This window comes from Manis javanica, chromosome 9, assembly GCF_040802235.1.
Source record: "Manis javanica isolate MJ-LG chromosome 9, MJ_LKY, whole genome shotgun sequence".
NCBI classification, from domain to species: Eukaryota; Metazoa; Chordata; class Mammalia; order Pholidota; family Manidae; genus Manis; species Manis javanica.
In genome coordinates this window covers 70566098-70592618 of record NC_133164.1, presented here as the reverse complement: position 1 = coordinate 70592618, position 26521 = coordinate 70566098, and the positions used below count along the sequence as shown (strand labels likewise).

Genomic DNA, 26521 nt, shown 5'->3' with positions numbered 1-26521 from the left:
CTTTTATTCTGAAAGCCTGTCAGATTATTTCTAATTTTGTATGTGTGTTAAAACCTACTTTCTTTTAGGATAGCATTGGGACAGTAGGCAAAATTTTAATATAAATTGTTAATTAGATAATAATAAACATCAATATTAATTTTCCCGAGTTTGATAATAATGCCATGGTTATCTAAGAAAATACCTTTTTCTTTTAGAAAATGCACACATAAATACTTAGGGATAAAGTGTTATGATCTGCAACTTCCTCTCAAATGGCTAATAAAAAATGCGTATGTTTTCTATCCATAAACAAATATAGGGAGCTGGAGGCCTGTCAACTGTCTGCAGTTTCCAGGTGGTGAGGCCCCGAAGGAAATCCACTGTGATGTTCTTACAACTCTTGTGTAGGCTTAAATTTTTTTCAAAATAAAAAGTAAAAAATGTAGAATATCATATATGAAACTATTATGATAACAGATGGTGGTTTTTTAAAAAGTCATTGTATTTTAAAACAAGATGTATTTGATTTTATGTTGTTTCCCAAAAATAATAAAAAAAATTAAACTGGTTTGTGAAATTCAAGTGTGGGAACTGCAGACTTGTACCAGAGATTACAATTCCATTTAATTGGTAAAACAACAACAAAAAAAGGTCACTGTACATTAACAAGTTTTCTCAAGTAATAATGTCATATATACTAAAAAGAATGTAACATTTTGGTTAGTGAGTATGATGCTTATTTTTTAGGCAAGGGATGAACATGAAAAATTATACTTGTTTTTCTTCAGATTGGTGAAGTTGCTTCACAGTGCCAGTAACTGTTCTCCTCACTAGAGAAGGTTTGCAAACACAGCTCTTCAGCTCTCTTGTAGTGATTCTGAAATTTATCTACTCATTCCATAAACAGTCATTTAGCACTTTTGTTCTAAGACACTGTGAATAAAATGGGTTGGATATAGTTTTTGTGTAACTGGGAGAGAGAATGAGTTCAGAACAATGATGGTGAGTGTGTAATAAAAGTCCAAGTGAGCTGCTCCGGGTGCCATCACAGAGGAGGAGATGCCAGTTCCTCGTGGAGTGGAGATGCGGGAAGGGCTCACAGACCCTGTGGCAACAGGTCCCGCAACCAGTGCGGGGAGGGACCGTAGGGAATGTTCCAGACCTTTCTCTGCCTCATCTGTGCCTCCTGGTGGCCTGTATTCTTGAATCTATTAATAGAGCTTGACACTGGAGGAAGATCTCAGGCTCGCAGGAGGCTGGTTGATCTGATATGCTCACCCACTGTGCTAGCTTGAAGTGAACTGCCCTCTGCCAATGGCTTCCTGTTGCAGGACAAACAGCCTTGCCCTCAGGATGGTCCGCACAGCAGCATAGTGCCATGTCCACCCCTCCCGACATCTCCAACCCCACCTTCACTGCGCACGGCTTCAGTCACTGTGCTCCAGGTGGACAGGCCTCATAGGTCCATGGAAGTGTGCTGGATTCGCTTGCCCATGTGTCTTCCCCGTAGGAGACCGTTATTTAGCAATCCAAGCCCCTCCCTGTGCATCCATCTTTCATACTCAACTCAAACGCCCTTCCTCAGCACAGCCTGTTCAGACTGTAGGGAAGGACAGGTTTGATGACTATGACTTAAAAAAAAATTTTTTTTAAATTTTAGTTATTTACTTTTAATTCCAATAAATTCTACAATTCAGTTCACAAGTCCATTATATTGTATTTGCATAACAAATATTTTTATATTTCAAATAATAGATTATTTGATGTATTTACTAATATATTTACAAAAGCAGATTACTTACTGTTTTACTTGCATTTCCTTCTTTTATTGGAATATCTATCTTATATTGCTTGATTCTAATAATTGCATCAAAAATTCTGGGATAATTTACTACTGAAAGCCCCTCTGCTCTTCAGTGCTGACTTCAGTGTGTACTTGCAAAAGGCCCTTCTGCCTCTTGGGATCCTTTCTTCAGTATGCCAAATAGTATTAAATATGCAGTCTGTCCTTCCTAAAATCTTCTTTTTTTTTTTCAGCCACCTCACGTACTTTTTTTTTTTTTTTACATGGTGAACAAGTTCTTACATAGTGAATAAGTTCTTACATGGTGAACAGTGCAAGGACAGTCATCACAGAAACTTTCAGTTTTGATCACACATTATGAACTATAAACAATCAGGTCAAATATGAATATTTGTTTGATTTTTGTACTTGATTTATATGTTGATCCCACATTTCTCCTATTATTATTATTATTTTTATTTTTAATAAAATGCTGAAGTAGTAGGTAGATGCAAGATAAAGGTAGAAAACATAGTTTAGTGCTGTAAGAGAGCAAATTTAGATGATCAGGTGTGTGCCTATGGACTAAGTGTTAATCCAAGCTAGACAAGGGCAATAAAACATCCACAGATGCAGAAGATTGCTCTCAAAACAGGGGGGGGTGAGGTTCTAAGCCTCACCTCTATTGATCCCCAATTTCTCACCTGATGGCCCCCCTGCGATTGTGCCTGTCTTAGGTCGTTCCTCCCTTGAGGAACCTTACCCGTCTCTGGCTAACCAGTCATCTTCCGGGGCCATACAGGGAAATGTAAAGTTGGTAAGTGAGAGAGAGACAATATTGTTTGAAAAGGTTAGCTTTTTACTTCTTTGCAGATTTATGCCCTGTGGCTTTTATGCCCAGTATTTGTCTTGAGGTATCTTTACCACTTGGAAGAATTATGATACTTGGTAAATTCGATATGAGGCACGAACTCTATTTAAGGGTTGTAATTAGGAAGAAGAAAAGCTATAGGAGTAGCAGAGGGAAGATAACATGGGAAGATTGATTATTTCTTTGAGATATCTTCTTGTAGAGTAACTTAAGCATGTATAGGTTTTAAACTACTAATTAAATTGCATACACACATTAACATAATAGGAGAATACAGTTACATAACCAAAGCAGACCTATAATTACCAGCCATCTCCAGTGAAACCAAGAAAACCAGTTAGGCACCCTAGGCATTTGTGAAAACTTATCTATGATATGGTGGATATTGCCCAACTGAACTTGAACAGTCTGACAGAAATCAGACAAATTAAAATAACCCATTCCTGGGTACTGTTCACATCCCATATGTTCTTTTAACAGTAGATAGTCTGTAGTCGTAAGATTTTGGAGTGCTACAACTTGCACTTCTCCTAATTCTTGGTTGAGTTCCAACAGTATAGATCCAGTCAAATTTGTTGTTTTACTGTATGCACAGGCCAACTTAGATATCTCCTTCTTCATTCCAATGGCAAGTCCAGGAACCGGTGGGATGAATGCAGCTACAACTGCAGCATCACCTGGATCTTTGTTGAGGTTTTTTGGTGATCATCTTCTGGTATGACTCTTCCAGAGAGTGCTGATGTTGGAAGTTCTTCTTCATATCGTATCTTAGTTCATTTTCTGGGTACCCGAATAAGGCTTTGATCCTCTGTATAAACACAAACAGACCCTTTGCCCACACTTTGATATGCCCTTTATACCATTGTGTAGAACTCGTTGGAGGTCACCACACAGGAACTGCTTTTTTTTTTTAAGAGAAAGGAATATTATCAGAAAAATGTACCTGATAGCCTATCATCTGACACCCTTTAACTGATCAAAATTAAGGATATTTAAAGCATGCATTAATCGTTGATTTACAGTTAGTTTTATCCTATTAGGGAGTAATCCCCCTTTTCTTTCTTTCTTTCTTTTTTTTTTTATCATTAATCTACACTTACATGAAGAATATTATGTTTACTAGGCTCTCCCCTATACCAGGTTCCCCCTATAAACCACTTTACAGTCACTGTCCATCAGCATAGCAAAATGTTGTAGAATCACTACTTGTCTTCTCTGTGCTGTACAGCCCTCCCCTTTCTCCCTACCCACCATGCATGCTCATCTTAATACTCATTTCTTCTTCCCACCCCCTTATCCCTCCCTACCCACCCATCCTCCCCCAGTCCCTTTTCCTTTGGTACCTGTTAGTCCATTCTTGGGTTCTGTGATTCCGCTGCTGCTTTGTTTCTTCAGTTTTTCCTTTGTTCTTATACTCCACAGATGAGTGAAATCATTTGGTATTTCGCTTTCTCTGCTTGGCTTATTTCACTGAGCATAATACCCTCCAGCTCCATCCATGTTGCTGCAAACGGTAGGATTTGCCTTCTTCTTATGGCTGAGTAGTATTCCATTGTGTATATGTACCACGTTTTCTTTATCCATTCATCTACCAATGGATATTTAGGTTGCTTCCAATTCTTGGCTATTGTAAACAGTGCAGTGATAAACATGGGGGTGCATCTATCTTTCTCAAACTTGATTGCTGCATTCTTAGGGTAAATTCCTAGGAGTGGAATTCCTGGGTCAAATGGTAAGTCTGTTTTGAGCATTTTGATGAACCTCCATACTGCTTTCCACAATGGCTGAAATAATTTACATTCCCACCAGCAGTGTAGGAGGGTGCCCCTTTCTCTGCAACTTCACCAACAATTGTTGTTGTTAGATTTTGGATGCTAGCCATCCTTACTGGTGTGAGTTGATATCTCACTGTGGTTTTAATTTGAATTTCTCTGCTAACTAGTGATGTGGAGCATCTTTTCATGTGTCTGTTGGCCATGTGAATTTCTTCTTTGGAGAACAACTGTTCAGTTCCTCTGCCCATTTTTTAATTGGATTATTTGCTTTTTGTTTATTGAGGTGTGTGAGCTCTTTATATATTTTGGATGTCAACCCTTTATCAGATTTGTCATTTACGAATATATTCTCCCATACTGTAGGTACCTTTTTGTTCTATTGATGGTGCCCTTTGCTGTAGAGAAGCTTTTCAGCTTGATGTATTCCCACTTGCACATTTTAGTTTTTCTTTCCCTTGCCCAGAGAAATATGTCCATTAAGAGGTTGCTCATGTTTATGTCCAAGAGATTTTTGCCTATGTTTTTTCTAAGAGTTTTATGGTTTCATGACTTACATTCAGGTCTTTGATCCATTTTGAATTTACTTTTGTGTAAGGGGTTAGACAGTGATCCAGTTTCATTCTCTTACATATAGCTGTTTAGTTTTGCCAGCACCATCTGTTGAAGAGGCTGTCATTTCCCCATTGTATGTCCATGGTGCCTTTATCAAATATTAATTGACCATATATATTTGGGTTAATGTTTGGAGTCTCTAATCTGTTTCACTGATCTGTTGCTCTGTTCGTGTGCCAGTACCAAGTTGTCTTGATTACTGTGGCTTTGTAGTAGAGCTTGAAGTTGGGGAGTGACATCCCCCCTACTTTATTCTTTTTTCTCAGGATTGATTTGGCTATTCGGAGTCTTTGGTGTTTCCATATGAAGTTTTGAATTATTTGTTCCAGTTCATTGAAGAATGCTGCTGGTAATTTGATAGGGATTGCATCAAATCTATATATTGCTTTGGGCAGGATGGCCATTTTTACGATATTAATTCTTCCTAGCCATGAGCATGGGATGAGTTTCCATTTGTTAGTGTCCCCTTTAATTTCTCTTAAGAGTGACTTGTAGTTTTCAGGGTATAGGTCTTTCACTTCATTGGTTAGGTTTATTCCTATGTATTTTATTCTTTTTGATGCAATTGTGAATGGAATTGTTTTCCTGATTTCTCATTCTATTGGTTCATTGTTAGTGTATAGGAAAGCTACAGATTTCTATGTGTTAATTTTGTATCCTGCAACTTTGCTGTATTCTGATATCAGCTCTAGTAGTTTTGGAGTGGAGTCTTTAGGGTTTTTTATGTACAATATCATATAATCTGCAAATAGTGACAGTTTAACTTCTTCTTTACCAATCTGGATTCCTTGTATTTCTTTGTTTTGTCTGATTGCCGTGGCTAGGACCTCCAGTACTATGTTGAATAACAGTGGGGAGAGTGGGCATCCCTGTCTTGTTCCCGTTCTCAGAGGAAAAGCTTTCAACTTCTCGCTGTTCAGTATGATGTTGACTGTGGGTTTATCATATATGGCCTTTATTATGTTGAGGTACTTGCCCTGTATTCCCATTTTGCTGAGAGTTTTTATCATGAATGGATATTGAATTTTGTCTAATGCTTTTTCAGCATCTATGGAGATGATCATGTGGTTTTTGCCTTTCTTTTTGTTGATGTGGTGGATGATGTTGATGGATTTTCAAATGTTGTACCATCCTTGCATCCCTGGGATGAATCCCACTTGGTCATGGTGTATGATCCTTTTGATATACTGTTGAATTCTGTTTGCTAATATTTTATTGAGTATTTTTGCACCTACATTCATCAGGGATATTGGTGTGTAATTTTCTTTTTTGGTGGGGTCTTTGCCTGGTTTTGGTAGTAGGGTGATGTTGGCTTCATAGAATGAGTTTGGGAGTATTCCCTCTTCTTCTATTTTTTGGAACACTTTAAGGAGAATGAGTATTATGCCTTCTCTGTGTGTCTGATAAAATTCCGAGGTAAATCCGTCCGGCCCAGGGGTTTTGTTTTTGGGTAGTTTTTTGATTACCATTTCAATTTCTTTGCTCATAATTGGTTTGTTTAACTTCTGTGTTTCTTCCTTGGTCAGTCTTGGAAGGTTGTATTTTTCCAGGAAGTTGTCCATTTCTTCTAGGTTTTCCAGCTTGTTGGCATATAGGTTTTCATAGTAGTCTTTAATAATTCTTTGTATTTCTGTGGAATCTGTCATGATTTTTCCGTTCTCATTTCTGATTCTGTTGATTTGTGTTGATTCTCTTTTTCTCTTAATAAGTTTGGCTAGAGGCTTATCTATTTTGTTTATTTTCTCAAAGAACCAGCTCTTGGTTTCATTGATTTTTGCTATTGTTTTATTCTTCTCAATTTTGTTTATTTCTTCTCTGATCTTTATTATGTCCCTCCTTCTGCTGACTTTAGGCCTCATTTGTTCTTCTTTTTCCAGTTTCGATAATTGTGATGTCAGACTATTCATTTGGGATTGTTCTTCCTTCTTCAAGTGTGCCTAGATCACTATATACTTTCCTCTTAAGACTGCTTTTGCTGCATCCCACAGAAGTTGGGGCTTTGTGTTGTTGTTGTCATTTGTTTCTATATATTCCTTGATCTCTATTTTCATTTGTTCATTGATTATTTAGTAGCATGTTGTTAAGCCTCCATGTGTTTGTGAGCCTTTTTGTTTTCTTTGTAGAATTTATTTCTAGTTTTATACCTTTGTGGTCTGAAAAATTGGTTGGTAGAATTTCAATATTTTGGAATTTACTGAGGCTCTTTTTGTGAGCTAGTATGTGGTCTATTCTGGAGAATGTTCCATGTGCACTTGAGAAGAATGTATATACTGGTGCTTTTGGATGTAGAGTTCTATAGATGTCCATCTGTTCTAGTGTGTTGTTCAGTGCCTGTGTGTCCTTACTTATTTTCTGCCCGGTGGATCTATCCTTTGGGGTGAGTGGTGTGTTGAAGTCTCCTAAAATGAATGCATTGCAGTCTATTTCCCTCTTTAGTTCTGTTAGTATTTGTTTTAGAAATGCTGGTGCTCCTGTATTGGGTGCATATATATTTAGAATGGTTATATCCTCTTGTTGGACTGAGCCCTTTATCATTATGTAGTGGCCTTCTTTATCTCTTGTTACTTTCTTTGTTTTGAAGTCTATTTTGTCTGATATTAGTACTGCGACCCCTGCTTTCTTCTCACTGTTGTTTGCCTGAAATATGTTTTTCCATCCCTTGACTTTTAGTCTGTGCTTGTCTTTGGGTTTAAGGTGAGTTTCTTGTAAGCAGCATATAGATGGGTCTTGCTTTTTTATCCATTCTATTACTCTGTGTCTTTTGATTGGTGCATTAAGTCTGTTTACATTTATGGTGACTATTGAGAGATATGTACTTATTGCCATTGCAGGCTTTAGGTTCGTGGTTACCAAAGGTTCAAGGTTAGCTTCTTTAGTATCTTACTGCCTAACTTAGCTTGCTATTGAGCTGTTATATACACTGTCTGGAGATTCTTTTCTTCTCTCCCTTCTAATTCCTCCTCCTCCTTTCTTCATATGTTGGGTGTTTTGTTCTATGCTCTTTTTGGAGTGCTCCCATCTAGAGCAGTCCCTGTAGGATGCCCTGTAGAGGTGGTTTGTGGGAAGCAAATTCCCTCAGCTTTTGCTTGTCTGGGAATTGTTTAATCCCACCATCATATTTAAATGATAGTCGTGCTGGATACAGTATCCTTGGTTCAAGGCCCTTTTGTTTCATTGCATTAAATATATCGTGCCATTTTCTTCTGGCCTGTAGTATTTCTGTCGAGAAGTCTGATGTTAGCCTGATGGGTTTTCCTTTATAAGTGACCTTTTTCTCTCTAGCTGCCTTTAAAACTCTTTCCTTGTCCTTGATCCTTGCCATTTTAATTACTATGTGTCTTGGTGTTGTCCTCCTTGGATCCTTTCTGTTGGGGGTTCTGTGTAATTCCGTGGTCTGTTCGATTATTTCGTCCCCCAATTTGGGGAAGTTTTCAGCAATTATTTCTTCAAAGAGACTTTCTATCCCTTTTCCTCTTTCTTCTTCTTCTGGTACCCCTATATATTAATACATATATTATTCCTTTTGGATTGGTCACATAGTTCTCTTAGTGTTGTTTCATTCCTGGAGATCCTTTTATCTCTCTCTATGTCAGCTTCTATACATTCCTGTTCTCTGGTTTCTATTCCTTCAATGGCCTCTTGCATCTTATCCATTCTGCTTATAAATCCTTCCAGGGATTGTTTCACTTCTGTGATCTCCTTCCTGACATCTGTGATCTCCCTCTGGACTTCATCCCATTGCTCTTGCATTTTTCTCTGCATCTCATCCCATTGCTCTTGCATTTTTCTCTGCATCTCTGTCAGCATGTTCATGATTTTTATTTTGAATTCTTTTTCAGGAGGACTGGTTAGGTCTGTCTCCTTCTCAGGTGTTGTTTCTATGATCTTTGTGTGCCTGTAGTTTTGCCTTTTCCTGGTGATAGAGATAGTTTGCAGGGCTGGTACGAGTGACTGCTGGAAGAGCTTCCCTTCTTGTTGGTTTGTGGCCTTCTTCTCCCCCTTCGCCAGGCGCTGGGTTCTTGCATGTGTGGATGTGGTCTGGATGTTGTCCTGTGTCCTCTGGTCTCTATTTTAGGAAGAGTTGTCTTTGTTATATATTCATAGATATATGAGGTTTTGGGAGGAGATTTCTGCTGCTCTACTCACGCTGCCATCTTGGCTCTGCCTCCGACTGTGACTTTTTTTAAAAGGAAGATTCCTTATAGTGCTTCAGCTTATGCTTATATTTTTTTTTGTGTGATTATTATTTAGCACAAATTCTGTGAGACTAGGGACAGAATGTTCTTCAGCTCCCTCCTGGGTACAACCCTTGAGAACTGTTTGTTGAGGGAATGGATTGAACAGTAAAATGAGGAAAGACAAGGAAAGGTAAGTCTGATGACAGCACAGATGGGCCAGAGGCAGGGAATCAGTGAGTGCTCCCAGAGCTAGTCTAGGAGGGAGGTAATTAGACCCCAGAAAAGGCGATGGAATGACCCGTGCTACTCATGGTGTGGGACCTCTGGCAGTTTATTTAACTTCTGGGATCTCAGTTGCCGTGTCTACAGAAAGCATATAAGAACATTGTCCATCTCCCTGGTCCGTGGCAGCAGTCACACAGGCCAGTGAGCATACAGCTCAGTGCGTAGGAGTGTCAGCCCGCAGAAACACTATCCCACAACCCTACTTGGCTGCTGGGTCCGGTGGCCAACCTGGCTTTCAGCTTTCCTGTGGCTAAAGTAAAAAGGGGATATGATCACTGAGAATGGTCAGGGATGAAAATAAACTAGGCATCCATGGGAAGCACAGCTCTGCTCCTTCCCCTACCCATTCCCCAGCTGGAAGACCATTGTCCTGTTGGGTTCTCAGAAAGAGCCTGCAGAGGATGCAATGGATGAAGACCTCCATCAAAGCAGTGTGGCTGTTCTGCACCACCGCCCCCACAGAGGCTGAAGTGCCTGTGCAAGAGGCCATTGCTGGGGGGGCTCCTGGAGGGTCTGAAATGACCAACGGTAAAGCTTGGTTCATGTAGAGCATGGTTTCCTCACCTGGGATGTCAGGGAATCTTGACACCAATGAGTGTATAAGTATCTAGAGAAATAGCCTCCAAGGGAGGGTATTTTTTCTTTCTTCCAGGAAGAGAACATGTGTGGAATATAGAGACGAATCAGCTGCCATTGACGTGTCCTGGGCCTTGGCCTTGGGGTGGCGGGGGGGGCGGGCGTCAGCTGACAGTGAGAGCTGCAGGGACAGAAGGTCCGTGCAGAGCTGGCCCCTCAGTGTAGCTCTGGGCTCGTCCAAGAGGATGGTCAGCATCGTCAGTCCATCCCAAGGTGGTGGGATGAGGGGAAGAAACATTGGCGGAAAGCAGCCCAGTGACCCAGGCCCCCCAGGCCGCCCTCCAGGCCGGGACACCCCAGGGGGACCTAACACTGCCGAGAGCAAATACCGACTGGTAGGAGTGGAGGAAGACGCTCGCAGGGAACACCTAGTCACAGCCCTCCCGTGGAGAGGGCCTGCCTGTGGGAAGGGAATGCAGGGGAGGGGCACCTGGGGTGCGATGGCTGCTCTATTTCCACGTGTTTTGTTAAGGTGTATTTCTCTGCACATTAGGCTTCACTTTCAACTTGAGAGCTTGGAGGCTGATGTGATCCTCACACGCAAAAGATTCTTTCAAGCAGGCATTTATTTTTATATGGCTTTAGGGAGGAGGATGGGAAATATTACTTCCTCCTGCTTGTTTTCATCCTTTCGGGGTGATGGACGGTGGAAGGGTTTCTAATTCATCTCTCTGAAGGTAGGACCAGAGATCATATAGGTTGAAAAGGAAGAATTTCTCTTTTCTTTCACTACATTATTCAAAGCTATGATGTGATCCCTTCACCTCGGGGAGCCTCCAAGAGTTGCAGGTCCCATAGATATACTCTTAGCCTTCGGGGACCCGACCCTCCGGCCATGTGAATTAGCCTGGGGAGAAGCAGTCTAGTCCCAGCTGAGAGCAGGAAGGGCCTGAGGCCTGGGGCACGTGTGCACAAACATTGACATGTCACAAGGGCAGGACCGGGAAAGAACCCCCAGAAACACCATGGCTGCAGTCAGTGATGACATGGTGATGTCCAGCACAGCCACATAGAACCTGCTTAACTTAGTCACCTTGCATGGAAGAGGTGAGCGGCCCTCTAATTCTGACACAGCCTCTGAGAAGAGGATCTACACTTGCTGTGAACAGGATGGATGGCTCGGAGTGGGGCACACTTGGGATGCATGGGCTCCCAATCCAAGCCGTGGAAAGCTCGTCACACGTGGTGACTAAGAGCGCCTGTGGACGGCGGCATCTCTACGGGGGAGTGGTGTGTGTCTCTGGAGTCACGTGTGTGCTGTGTGCCACACAGGCAGGCCTGGGCTTGTGCTGCATCCCATTCCTGGCGCTGAGCCCGTCTGAGGTGAAGCCTGCAGCATGCCCTCCTCCCGCGCAAGGGCCGGCGCGATCCATTCTGCGTGCTCTGCCCTCCTGCCGCAGAGATGGGCATGAAGCTCAGGGGGTGAAGCAGATGAAGTTGACAGTTCCCAGCTCAAACATTTTATGCCAGAGTAGGGGAAGCAGGTGCTCTCATTCATTCGCAGAGCAAGAAGGCACAAAATATGTTTTTAAAATCTGTATGTAAGGCTATTAGGGACCAAAGTTTAGAGAATATCAGACCCCCTTTTATGGGTTACAGGTGAATTTCCAAATGTGATGTTTATTTAGCGTTCATGTGTGTGTTTGATCACTTGCATCATAAACACCTTGTCAATAGTGCACATAGCTAAAAAGAAATGAATTTAGGTTTTTCCCAGTGAGACATTTTGTTTCTGATCTAAAGAACACTGTTTCCTCTTCTCTGTCACAGGAAAACTGTTAACACCTTCTCCCTAGGCCCCAAGCCACAGCAATTAGGTGTGCACTACCACAAAGAAAGCAGATGCCAGCAGCCCTGGGGCTGCATGCCAGTCAGCTGTGTCGGAGCCCCAGACACTAGCACCCCCAGGGCCTGGACCCCTCGTACCTGAGGAGCCGGAGCTCAGCCAGCAGCGTGGGGTTCTGCTGGGCCCTCTCTGGAGTGGCCTGGGAAGCCTGCTCATGCTCCAGCCTCAGCCTCTGGATCTCCTGCAAGATTTCTCTGGGAACAGAGGAGGAAGGTAAGAAACAGTCAGTTAACATCCGGGATACTAGCCTCTGAGCGCACCAGAGCCCTGGAGCCAAGAAGGGTGGCCTGCGTTTGGGGGCAGAGTCAGCCTCACCGAGCAGCATGTCCACATGTGTCCACACGTGTCCACGCTGCTGGCTGCAGCTCGCTGGGTGCCACGGGAAAATGACGACTGACTTTGCCTCTAGTACATCCAGATGGCAGAGGCTCCATGGGACCTGCTCTGCAAGTGCTTGCCGGGCTCTGACCACCTCCCTGGGAGGAACGTCAGCCGCGGCCCTGAGTTCGGCCGCGGAAGCGCCCGGGCCACTCAGGAGACAGCACGTGCTTTCCATCACCCCGGGTCACAGCCTGACGCCACGAGAGCACCTGCAGCTCAAAGGAAGGGGTGCTTGCAGGGAAACCAGCGACAAACAGTGCTCACCCCTCAGAGCCAAACACCCGGTTCGCACCAGGAGAGAACTGCTCTCCCTGCATCTGTCCGAGGGGCCCCCAGGTAGGCAAAACGCTCCTCTTAACGTTTTCAGCCTTAGCGATGGCCTCAGGGAGGGCAGTCTGGGGCAGAACCGCTCTAAAAAGGGCTCACTTGTAGCGAGTCTGCGTCGCAGGAGCGCGGCCTCCGTGTGGGGACATGGTGCGGCCGGGGCTGCCGCTGCGGAGGCGGCGTGAGGCCGGCCCGGAAGCGCAGGCGGCGCACACCGGGTGAGTCATCAGCACGGGACAGGAGCTGTTAGGCAAGGTCACAGTCGGTCTTCCTGGACCTAGTGAAGAGCTCCGGAGCCGTAGGAACAGTGCAGTAAGAGCGGAAGGGGCACCTGGTGAGCGTGGGGTCAGCTTCCCACTGGAAGGCTGACTGACAACTGCCTGCTCCCCCACCCAGGACCCTGACGCTGATGGCCATCACTGCCCTGTCGGGGGTGGTGGGACGGCTGGACTGTAATTCACGGCTTTCAACCTTTTTTGGCCCCAGTTTTTCCACACTGAAAACTTTTCTTTAAAGACTTTCCGGTGGAAGCCCAATACATCCAACTGTCGAGACAGGGCCACTCTGGGAAGGGCAGGGGGCCCCGTGCTGCCATCCCACACCCTTCAGGTGCCTCTCCAGCCTAGGGCCGCCCTGTGCCCAGCCGGGACAGCAGCGAGCCTTGGACCACTTCCAGGCCAGCCTCCTGGCTCTCCTTGTTCAAGCACAGAGCCCTAGGCCCTGGAAGGAGAAGGGGCGGCCTTGTCAAGGAGCAGCCTGCCAAGGTGTGTGGTGGGCGCTGAGTGCCCGCTCCCCACCAGGGCCCATGCTGCCTTCGCAAGCCCGTTTGGTCCCCAACGGTGGGGTATACAACGCCCATCTGCGTCATGAGTGAAGACACTGACTCACAGACCAGTGAAAGGCCTTACCAGGACTGCGCTCACTCAAAGGCAGGCGGAGAGGTGATGGGGATCCAGGGGTTAGTTCAAAGCCACGGATACCAGACAGTCTCCAATACGTGGTCTGATGGGTCCAGCTCCATAGGCTGTGATCTCTGCAGTTAACCTGAAGACTCCTAGTCCCGGTCTAACCCTAGCTAGCTCCCGTGAGTGTGCTGGGAGGAAGCACTGTCCTCCCAGGATCCTTGCTGAAATGCCACAGGTATATGGGGTGCAGTGGTGAACTACCCCACCCTGAAGCTCAGAGGTCTCATCACTGGGGTGTCACCTTGGAGACCCTGGGGTGAGTTCTGGGGTGCAGACAGCGACCTGGATAAGCTTCAGGGATGTGGGTCTGGGATCTGCGGGCCAGAGGCTGCTGGCACACAGTGATGGCTTCGGATGGACGAGGTGCTTTTCGGGCATGGGGTAGGGCCATGAAAGGAGGTAGGGACAAGGGAAATTCTCCTTTTTGCCTTCTCTTCTCACTCCCATTTCTTTATTCTCTCTGGACCTAAAAACATGCCCTCAGAGAGGAGAGTCCACCAGTGGGCTAACAACCAGCACTGGGGGGTCCCCGTGGCACAGCCAGGCCACTGGGCGGGGAAATAGTTGGCTCAAACAACTGGGTGATGGTGGTGTCAGATGCCTCTCTGAGCCTGGGGTCCTCACAGGGAACCCACCTGGACAGCCTCCTAAGTGCCTCTGTGTGGCAGAGACCCTTCCCTCCTAGTGCTTGGGAGGGCCTGGCGGCCTTGGACAGCACTGTAGCAGAAACTAGTTTCAGGAAAAGGGAGAGGAGACTGTGTAGATGTAGAATGATGACTGCATTGGCATCTCTGAGCTCTAAATATGTTTTCTCATAAAGTTTCTGAATATCTAAAAAATTGGAATACCAGCATCCCAGGAGCCAGCATCACTGACTCTAGATGCCCCTTAAATGTCATACAGGGTGACACACCTGCATATTTTAAAGCATGACTACAGGTTATCAATGAAGGCAAACTTTGATCGGAAAAGTCAGTATGTCTAAAGATTTACCTGTTCTTGTTTTCTAGTTCTGCAATCAGCTGCCTCTGTTGCTTATTTGCATCAATGGTGAAGGCGATGTCTGGAACACTTCTCTGCTGAGTTGGCTGCTGTAAAATATGTGGTTTATGTTATTTAACAATGGGGAATGGGAACCCACATGGTTGAGAAGACAGGAATCATGAATATGCAGACAAGAAGGAAGAAACTGTCTATCAAAACAAAAAAGCCAACACATAAAATCAAATTGCCATTCCTTTGCTAAGGACCAACTTTTCTGTGGATCTGGAGCACATCCCTGCAATGGAGCAGGCAGAATTCTCCAGCAGGTAAACACACAGAGCACAGGAGGAAGAGTTTCTTAGCTTTCTGACTTAACTTTGGGGAGCTATTTCATTCTTGCTGTGTTGTCCCCACTGCAACTGTCCTCTTGATACAGGTGGGCATAAAAATACTTTACTGTTTATAAAGCACTTTCTGCAGAATCGCTGTTCAATCACTGTGATGCACAAACATTTCCTAGTTTTCAAGTCAGAGTTGATATGACTTCTTCCTTTGCTCAACATGCTTTTAGCATTTCACTATTCATACACATAATTTTATAATATAATTCCTCCTTTTATATGAATATGATATACATATATACTTCTTCTATATTCATACCACCAGCTCAGAATTTCTAGTCATGCAACCTAGTCCAGTTTTAACAACTGGTGTATACACAGCCATGGTTCTCTCCATTCTCACATAATTATATGTGTGTATGTGTGTGTGTGTGTGTGTGTGTGTGTGTGTGTGTACACAAATTAACTCTTAATGAGTTATATATATGTATATATACAAAATAACCCTTGGCTAAATGCACATATATGTATATGGTGAAGGTAATGTTAATACAGTACATATATATATATATCATACATGCATACATGTGCATTTAGTCAAGCAGTAATTTGTCACTGTTTTACAAACACAAGGTCATATTATGTATACTTCTCTGTGCCTTGCTTTCTTTGTCCTACAATACATGGTAGAAATTCTTCAATGTTAATATTTATTTTTAAAACAAATTTTTAAAAATCACAACTAATCTCTCTACAAAAGAATACCAAACTTGAAAACATGATTGTCTAAAGCCAAAGATATGAAAACTCAGCCTGCTTTTTAATTAACATTTCTTTGAACAAAGAAATGATCTGTGGTGCTAATGAATAATTTAGAGGTCCTATGTTTTATATTCTAGATAGCTTTCTACTGCTACATAGGGCATGTGGCAACTTTGACCTGTGATTCAGGTTTTTCTTTCTGACATCATTATATAACTATTGTCTTTCTTGTGCATGTTTCATGTGCTGTTGACAGTAGAGACTTATCTGAGTCCGCTGTGGCCTGGAGTCATCGCCTTGCTCTTTATATCACAGGGTCAGGAACCACCCAGAGGAATCAGATATTGGGCTGGCTCAGCAATGTGGTGGCAGAGTGTCTCAGGCTATGCTCTGTCCATATTAACATGAGAACTAAGCAGTGAAAAAGGAAGTAGTGGAAGGCCAGGCCATTCCTGGGTCTTATAGGCCACACAGTGAAATGCTCCAGCTCTGCTGGTGTAATGCCAGCTGCAGGATAAACACCAACATGACATCTTCTCACTCAGAAGACTTACCGAGGAGGAGGACTCCGCTGCCAGTCTTGCTGCGTACCTGGCGATCAGCCTGTGCTCTTCATCGAGCATGCTGTTGGGAGCAGAGCAAGGAGACGGTCAGGCAGAGAGAAAGACCAGTGTGTCCACAGCACCACCGGGGCTTCGCTTTTTTAGTTTATCAGTGCAAAGATTTCATAGCTATACAAAACCGTTAGGTTAATGATATCAGACCTGGACTCACGACGTGATCTGATAGTGGCTGGGAAGGTCATTAACACATCCTGTGTTCAGTCAATTCAACTGTCTCACTAAGAAAGCTCCAAAGAGTAGTGACTTTTCAGGTAATATTTCTGATAAAAGAATATTTTCTTTTTAATTTTTATTGACTTTAACATTTTTGCTTATTACACAAATAATACATGTCCAAAATAGACATGTCAGAAAATATGGACTCAAAGTGGGAAAAAAAAACCTGTGGTCCATCTGCAGTGACCCTCCCTGCTGGCAGACACAGATGTGCGTGATCCTCTCCCTTGAGTAAGGGCAGAACCTACTGACTTGCTTCCAAGGCACAGAATGGGCAGAAGTAGGTAGAAGTGACCAAATGCTGCCTCCATGTGAAGTCACACGGGACTGCGGCCTCCACCTTGGATGCTTCCTCCTGAGCGCTTCCCGATTGCTTTTTCTGTGGGAAGCTAGCTGTCTTGTCACGAGGCCGCCTGTGGAAAGGCCCCAGGAGGAGGAACTGCAGGCCTGGGGTGAAGTCCCCGGGACAGCTTTCAGATAGGGCCACAGCCCAGCTGACAGCTTGACTCCAGCCTCGTGGATGTCCCTGAGCCACAGGCTCCTAGCGAAGCTAAACCTGGTGCCTGACCTCCTGTGGAATAATAAGTGCTTATTGTTGAAGCTGCTAAGTGTCTGGGTAATCCTTACATAGCAATAGATGACCAACAGGATTCTCGTTGGTCATACTACTACCCAGTACCTTGACATTTTATATTTACTTCCAGAAATGTGGATTATAACAGTAGTTTGTAATGATATTAATGGGAACTGTACAGTGTCTCCTATAAATTTCTATAAATTGTTCATACTATAATAAAGATGATCAGAGTTCCTAAAAAAGTAATGCAAATACAAGCACTATCAACTCTCCCATATTTCAGAAGTTTGTTCATCCAAGATTAAGCTTTGAGTGCCATTAAGAAAAATTCTGTGGAATATATTAGTAACATTAATCTCTTGGTCATAGTTTGGATTATCAATTATTATGGTATCAAGTCAGAAGCAAGACTAGGAACTAGTTCTTCTCATCTTTACATATGCTTATATTCTCCACTGGCTTTTACACTTAAGCCTATTTCTTAAGAAAAAAATATTCAGGATTGCACATTAAAAACAACACATTTTTGTACTAATATTAAGGTTATAAGAACTATTCATTGTAAAGACTTTTATCCATATAAAGTAACATCCATTTACATTATTTATAAGCACAATTACATATGAAGTAAACATTCAACATAGTCTTTTAACCTTTGTTCTGAAGTGAGAAAATGAGTGAAAATCATGGGCTTTCAGAATATTAGCTATTACACTTCCGAAAAGCTCTTCCCGGGCTGGCTGAATCCACTATGCAGCATTTTTTCCTGTCTCACTACCTCTGCTCTAGTTTATACTCCTCACATATGTAAACTGTACATGTAAATGTTCACATGCTAAACCATGCATACACCCCATTAATGTCCAAACACCTCCATTCTAGGTTTAACCCTTTCTTCTGGGACATGGTAACTATCCAGAATATTCCCGAATTTTTCCATTTACCGAGTCTTCTTTTTCCTTCTGACCAAATGAAATAATGCATGTAAAATGCATCAAGATAGTATGATGCCTAGAACACATTAAATGCCCTAAAATGTTAATACAGTGTTATTGCTTAGCTTAAGTAACCTGTTCAGATTCATTAATAATTCTTGTCTCCTTCAAAATCCAACACCTACCAGAGCTTCTCAAACTTTAGTGTGCATACGTATCACTTAGGGATTGTGTGAAAAATGCAGCTTCTGATTCTGTAGTGGGAGTTAGGGTTAGTGGGGAATGGGACTTGAGAATCTGCACTTCTAACAAGCTTTCAATATATGTTGATACTGCTGGTCCTTGCTACTCAAATACAACACTTTTGAGTAGCAAGGACTTGGCAGGGCTTGAAAATATAATGAAAAATTTAAACGTGAGATGAATCCCAAATGTAAACCATACAAAGGAGATGATTTTACATGAGTATTTAAGTGAAATCCATGTAGTATGTATGGTATTTCATAAATATTCCCTAAAACAGAAAGTTCTAGGATTCCAGGCTAACATATGCATAGCACCAAGCCCTGAGGACTGAGATTTCAAACAGCGTACAATTGGAGTAAGAGGACAGTTCTAATAGCAACAGGAATTGGTACTGGAAAATGGTGCCTTGAAGCCAGACGTTTGTCCTTGTAATGCAATGTCTGTGCTCTGCAGCGGTTAAAAATAGTAACTAAATTTCTTGTTATAGCTCTAAAAAGGAGAATGTCTTTGCTTTATAAGTAAAACTACTCCACGAGGAACAGCTGATCTTGATTTTATCACTTCTGGCTGGTGTATTAGAAACTGTATGCCTAATTCAACAGTTTGTACAGACACAGTGCCACTGCTCCAAGCCAAGGACAATCTGTTTGCCTGCCTCAAAGTGACTTTGTCAAAAACATTTGTGAGTATTCTGATAAATAAACAATAAAAAAAACCTTGATAAAAAATCCTCATGATAAAATGACCAGCCAGTATAAGTAGGATGAAGGTACATAAAAGGAGTCCTGGAAATGTAAGCAGTGAAGTTACGGGAGTCTGTCTGGTAAGCTGTAACTCATGTCCACACCTTTCCCCCACCAGCCAAGTGAATGGGGGCAGGGCGTATATTAGCCCATCCTGCATATGTATGATTTATGAGCTCACATGTGCCATTTCAGTATGTTCAAATTGTACCAGGGTGAATGAAGAATTCTTCTGATAAATTCCATTATTTCAAGACTTCAATTACAAATAGTTGAAAATGAATGGCTCATAATCCCTAAATCATTACAGAAATACCAATGCTAACACTTTCTCTACCCTTGGCTATTAATTTCTAGAAATTAAAATCAGCAATCTTGCCACCAGACCATGATGAATAAAAAAGCAGCTGTGTTGTAGATGGCTCCCAAGTGGGGACATCTATCATTCCGAAAGTTCTCCTCTTTCTACCTTAAGTATGTGGCCAGTCTCTGTGGCTAGCGATTTCAAATGACATTCTAGGAAACTCAGGTGGCCCCAGCTAAGCAAGGCTTGCTGACTTGTGACCTAGCAAACACTTCTGGAACTCAGTTTGGCCACATTTCTTTGGTTTCTCAGCAGGCCTGTTCTGACTTCCAATGTGGGAAGTCAGCCAAATAATAATGTGGTCCAAAGGGCACCAGAAATAATTCCATGTTTTCTCTTAATATTTCTTCCATTGGTCTGAATGGTGACAGAATTTAATTGGTTAAGACCTTAAGGTCTTAGGTCATTAGGCTTCATGCACTACTCTATTAAAATGCAAATAGCTAACAGGAGGAATACTGCCTTCGTTACTAGCTAGCACTGAAGTGGACTTCCCTTTATCAGGTTACTTTCTCCTTTGCAGTTGGTTGAGAGCAAAATGCTATGAGAACAGAGCCCTCTGCAGGCCTTTAGGAATCAGAGAGCAGAAGAGAGTGGGGTGTAAAGGACACAGCAGTTGGGGCCAGAAGTGGTTTTATGGGACTAAGGAATGAGGAGGGAGATGAACTAACTCTCAAAGCTTCAACAGCTGGCTCCTTAATGACTGCCTTAAAGGTTCAAGATAGGACATCATGAGATGGCAACCTTCCTGGATAAAAATAATAGAAGCTTTCATAATAATGTCTTCTTCATAGAGAGCCTTCAAATTCCTTTATCGAGCCCCTGACTCTACAGCCATGTTACATAGTCCGCCAAGGCCCAGCATTCCACCTCCTGCAAATGCTCCAGTCACTCCATTTCCTTCTATTCCAACTGTCACTGATATGCTCCAGGCCGCAGATTCCTAATCTTCTGATCCTGAATCAGTGTAAAGCTCTCTCCCCAGGCTGCTTTGATGGTAGACTTGTTTCCCCTCCTATTCATTCTCTATTCTCCGTAGTCAGTGATCTTTTAAAAATGAGGTTGGCTATCACATTCCTCTGCACAAAATTCTTCAGTAGGTTCTCATTTTTCCACCTCTTACATAAGACTTCCCATGTCTTGCACAATCTAGCTTCCTCCTCTCACCCCATTATTCTTGCAGCCTCACGGCAGTTAAGTTCCTCAAGTGAATCGCAGGCTTTGCCTCCTGCACCCGCCCACATCTGCCCACAGGGCTCCGCACTGTATGGCCTGGCATTTTAATTGCCTTTTCCTTTGTCTTTGTCCTTCACTAAACTGTAACTTCTTTTAGGGCAGATTGGTTCAATCTTTTCATCATTAGATCTTAAGTGTTTAGCACAGTGCTTGAAACACAGTGGGAACTACCTAAGAATTAGTTGGCTGAAAGAATGAATAACGGTAATAAAGGTCAGCTCTCTTAGGCTTGCAATATCTTGGTCTTTGGCCTACAGGTTCTATACCCTTCTTGGCTCTGCATGAATCCTCAACACTTGAGAAAATCAGAAGGATACAGAAAACATACTCTACTTTAACACTAGTCATGCCACCTAAAATTGAACCGTGAATTATTCACATCTGGTAGATTTAAAATCAAGACATCTCTATTGCTGCATACAGATTCCCAATCTGCTTGACATAGGTGCTAAATTTCATAGAAACGCCATCATACACACTCACATTTATCACCATCAGATCCTGTCCACCTCCAGTCACAACAAATTCTCTTCTGGTTCTCGTTTTGTTGTCATTTTAAAGATCAGGAAAGCAGATGTCCTCTGAAAGCTCCCTGAGAAGAAATGCTGACTCTCAGAACTGAGTAACTGGTGGCGATTCCACAGAAGAGGGTGGACCGGACCATTTCCAGGTTCAGACTCTAGCCTCTCACTTAAAGTGTGACTCTGGGCAGTCACTTATCTGCTCTGGGCCTCAGTTTTCCTTTACAGCAGCCAGGACACATGGCCAGACTCTGTGATCGTCTCTCTTTACTCTCACCTCTGAGAAGTGGGTGACGTTGTCTTGGTCTGACCATGTTTTGCACCATCACCTCCTTAACTATAAATTAGCTTTTTGCTCAAGACAATATGATTGGTTAGTTTTTTAGGTTATACCAAAACGAAGACAGTTCACTTGCATCAATAATTTCATCGAAGCAGTCGGTGTTGGTTACAGTCTGATTTGCTAAACCAAGGAAGAGTTACCGGCGGCACAGCCCCTCCCCTCCCACCCGGCTCCTCTGGGCAAAGCTGCAGGTTGTCTGGAGCTTGTAATCAAAATGTCCCTTTCACACAATTTATCAGGCAACATATGAGACTATATCCCATTCTGAATTCTTTATATTTTAGCACATTGGAAGAAAGCATATTCTGAAGTTCATCTATTCAACATGGATGAATGCCCATGAGCTACCAGTTTATTTCTACCATTTTTATAATGCAGAGATTTTACAAAATGAGATTTTAAAATCTACTTACTATGTGCCTTAAACCCTGTTCAAAATCAAATGAGGAACTCATGCTGAGTCACTCCCAGGTGCCCAGTACTGTGCTGGTGATGTACATCAATAAGCTCGTCAGGCTGGGAGTGCCACTCATTTTCCATGGAAACTTAAAATGGATCAGAATCTATAATGAAAATGAAACCATCTTAAAATCAATTTATCATCTGATGGTGCTCAGAAAATCTCCACGGGCACAATACAGCCAATGGAAATATATGCCTGGTGGTGTGACACTGTCAGGTCTCTATTTCTGGAAATCTAAGGAAACACCTTTCTCAGAAGTCTTACCCCACAACTAAAGGAGTGGGGGTAACAAGGAATCAAAAACTCATCTAAAAAGGACACTTTAAGTGAGTGTACATAACAATTTCTTTTTTCTTTCAAAAGGTTGCAATAAACTTACATTTTTTTCATAATATTTGCTGAAAAGGGGCAACCAAATTTTAGCCTACACATTAGAAGTATTAAAGGCATGCAATTCAGTGGATTCAGTGCTCAAGTGGGCTGTGGACTGAACTGTGTCTCCCCCAAATTCCCGTGCCGAAGCCCCAACCCCCAGAACCTTAGAGTGTGGCCCTATTGGGAGTATGGCTTCCTGAAGAGGTAGTGACAGGTCAGTGAGGCCAGAAGCGTGGGGCCTAGCCCAATGGGACTGGCGTCCCGGTAAGAAGAGGAATAGGACTGAGGATGTTTGTGCAGAGAAAGGCAGACACAGCCAGTGGGCAGCATCTGGCCAAGGAGAGACCCCGGGGAGTCCGAGCTGTCAATCCCTGGCCTGGGACGTCCAGCCTACAGAGCCAGGAGAAAACAAAGTTCTGCTGCTTCAGCCCCACACAGTCTGGGGTTACAGGAACCTTAGCAGACTAATACAAACTGGAGGGAGATCAGAGAGCATTAAAATCTTTAATAAATTTTTGCCCAATGTCACTTTTGGTCTTCTCTGGCCTCCTATGGGTTGTTTTCCCCATTCAGTGGACAGCTGGTGCTGCTTTCACCCCTGTTCACTGCCGCTCTCTCTGTCAAGCTTAATACTTCACTTTTCCACCTACTTTATTCTCTTCCACTAAGTGTTCAATATATGGCTAATTTATAACAGGTGATTTTTTCAATAGTAAAAATATTAATTTTTCGATTAAAAAGATTTTCTGAGGACTCCTAACAATTTTGTTTATAGTGAGAGGGAATTTTATGCCTAGAGCACTATCAGTATTCTGCATTAATGGTCTAAGTGCAACACCTTTTGTGCCAGGTGAGTGCCAGGTGCCTGGAGTGTGGTGGTGGAAGCCAGAGAAGGTCCCTGCTCCGAAGAGCAGACAGACTTTGGGCCGCCACACACCGGTCAGTGATGACAGTCATGGCAAGAATGGGGTACGTGGATGTCACCACAGAGACTGGTGGAGGGGACGCCGCTGAACTGAGGCTGGAGGCCAGAGTGGCCGGTACATGCGAGTGGAAGGAGAGGGCAGTGGTCAGATAGGGAGAATGTTCCAGGCATGGGAAGAACCACTGTAATGGACTTGAGGCAGTTTCAGGAATTGTTTACAGGAACTGATGGAAAACTGATGCTCCTAAATATGGAGATGGAGTGGGAGAAGCCCCAGGGCGGGGCTGAGAAGGGGGAGGCGGGGGCTGGATCCTGCACAGACTGCAGCAGTGAGTGGGGTCAGGGTGTCAGCTAACTGCAGTGGGGTCCTATTACAGGGCTTTAAAAAGGCAAGTCAATAAAGATTTAGACCTCATATGTGAAACCCAGAAATAGGTATCAAATAAACAATTTCTTCAGTTGAGAAAAAGATAAGCAGATCACATTTTAACCTAGTTATATGTCAACCTGACTTCAGAGTACAGACTGTACTCCCTCCCTCCTCACACCGGGGCCTTTCTGGAGTTGAGAGAAATATACCAGAAGCTTGTGAATAGTTAAGCATCAGGATGTAATTCTGGTTAGACCTGGTGATTCTGGGCTGTTTTCCTACTCTTTGGGTTGCCTACCACTGTGGGTTCCCGGGCACCACTGGGCAGAAACAGCTCTCACTGCACTGTTACCCTCCCTCCCCCACCGCAGAGGGTGCCTGAAAACTGTAAGGCTTTTAAAACTTCATTGAATCAGAAGAAAGCAGGATTTCTCCCTTGAGGTAGTTTATTTCGCTTATCTGACATCAGAACCAGCTAGGATTCTCGTTTCTTTAATTTAGCATCTGACTATTTACACAAGTCCATTTTCCATTGTGATAGGTAGTTCAAACAGGGTAAAAGGTCTCCTACACAGAGTTAATCAGGAACATATACAAATAATTACTAAACCAACCTCTTGATCAAGAACAGCTATTAGGTTCCTGTTTGCAAACCATCTCATGAAGGGCACACAGAGAGGGGCCCTGAGGAATGGGGCGGTAGAAAGCCAGGACCCCGTGTTGGAAGATTTGTGCATGAGACTTGCTGGCGTGTGACCTTGAATACGTCTCCTGGTGTGTCTGGGGGTAATTGCATAGATAAAGTTTGAGCACTGTGCTTAGTGTCAGGCAAGTGCTATAAAAAACAGTGGCTCATCATCACTAATCATCAGGGAAATGCAACTGAAAACCACAGTGAGCTGTCACCTCACACCAGCCAGAGTGGCTACCATCCTTTAAAAGACAAGAAACAACAAGTGCTGGTGAGGATATGGAGAAGGGGAACCGTCCTACGCTCTTGGTGGGAATGTAAGCTGGTGTGGTCCCTGTGGAAAGCAGTATGGAGGTTCTTCAAAAAAACTAAAACTAGAAATACCATTCGACCCAGTAATTCCACTCCTAGGAATTTACCTGAAGAATTTACCCACTAGAATTTTACCAAAGAAAACAAAATGCTCGATTCAAAAATATATATGCACCCCATGCTTATTGCCGCATTATTGACAATAGCCAAGATATGGAAGCAACCTGTGTCCATCAGTAGAGGAATAGATACAGAAGATATGGTATATATACACAATGTAATATTATTTAGCTATTAAAAAAAAGAAATCCTGCCATTTGCAACAACATGGATGGACCTAGAAGGTATTATGCTCAGTGAAATAAGCCAGGTGGACAAAGACAAATACCATATGATTTCACTTATTTGTGGAATATAAATAAAAAGCAAAACAGAATGAACAGAATAGCAGTAGGTCATAGACACTGAGAAGTGACTGGTGGTTACCATGGGGGAGGGGTTGGAGTGCATGTGTGTGAGGGAGATAAATGGGCACAAAAATTCTCAATCACAATACAAGATGGTCACAGGGATGGAAATGCAGCATGGAGAATATAGCCAATGATTCTGTAACACTTCTTACGTTGACAGGTGGTTACTGCATTAGTGGAGGTAAGGATTTAATAGTGTGGGTAACTGGTGAGCGACTGTGCTGCACACTGGAAACCAACATAAGACCGTCTATCAATAAAAATGGTGGCTCATGATTGTTACTGTATTTGTCTCCTCAGAGAATGACAGTAATGCATCCCAGCTACAGAAGTAACAGAGTAGCTGAAGTCACTGCAGTACTTACATCACTTTGGCAGGTGTAGAGAATTGTTAGGATCTAAACACCAAGGGCAGGAAATGTGAGAAATTCAAAAGAGAAGTCAGACATTTTTAAGGACAGGAAAAAAAACATGAGAAATATGGAGGGCAGCAGCTTTTAAAACAGAGTCTGCTTCATGGCCTTAAATTTTGTTTTGTTTTCAAAATAAGTATCATATCTAGCTTTCATAAATAGATGTAAGTGATCTCTGCTGAGAGAGTTTTATGGTCTCAAGTGAACATCAAGTCAAAACGTCAACCTCTAGAGTAGGGAAGAGGCCTGGGAGTGCCAGTGGCAAACTCTTTCGAGATTTCTTTGTTACAACTGTAATTAGGAACAATCAAAAAAGAGTGGTAGAAACAACAGGAATGTGCTCAGAATTATGGGGCAGAGGACTCAGGGCGAGATCATGTATCACTTTATGGGCTGTATTCTTTGAGGACTACTAATACAGATTTTTTGCTGTGGTTTTTTTTTTTTTTTTGGTAATTCTGTTTAGTTCTGTTGTTTCAGCTACCATATAACATTGGGGAGCCCAACTCATTGGGGATAAGATTAAAGCAATCCCTCTTCCCACTGGTGATTTTGAAAACCTGAGATGTGAGGAGGAAGAGGACCTGTTTGATCCACACATTTGGAAGCTTTGAGCAAAGAAATGGGGTTAGCTGAAGAGTGCATTTTTATCTCCTTGAAGAGTAGGATATGGTATTCAATGAAGTTAGTGTGCTGGTTGTGTATTTTTAAAAACACTAATTAAGATAAATATGTAACTGTTACAGATAGCCAGCCATGAACAGAGAAGGGGCTGGGGACACTGGCACGAGTTTACATTCGGTTAGATGCTTGTTTATACCCTAAACAGCGTGAACTGTTCTCCGGGATGTGGGGAAGGGAGGGTGTAGATACCGACCGGCCAAAACTGACACGTGGAGAAGTGGACCCTGACTGCATCTCAGAGAACATCCTAGGCTGATTAACATACTAAAATCACACCCCTTGGGCAGAA

The 26521-nt window shown here is 43.1% G+C and overlaps 1 protein-coding gene across 15 annotated transcripts in view; it reads right to left on the bottom strand.

Annotated features, from left to right (window-relative positions):
- Positions 1–26521, bottom strand: part of DTNA (dystrobrevin alpha) — a 385540-nt gene that overhangs the window by 26004 nt on the left and 333015 nt on the right. For all 15 annotated transcript variants that reach the window (XM_073212753.1, XM_073212748.1, XM_073212755.1 and 12 more), the window contains 3 exons: positions 16280–16349; positions 14632–14729; positions 12049–12162 (listed from right to left, as the gene is read on the bottom strand). In XM_073212753.1, the coding sequence (XP_073068854.1) occupies positions 12049–12162; positions 14632–14729; positions 16280–16349 (282 nt within the window). The remainder of the gene's footprint in view (positions 1–12048; positions 12163–14631; positions 14730–16279; positions 16350–26521) is intronic.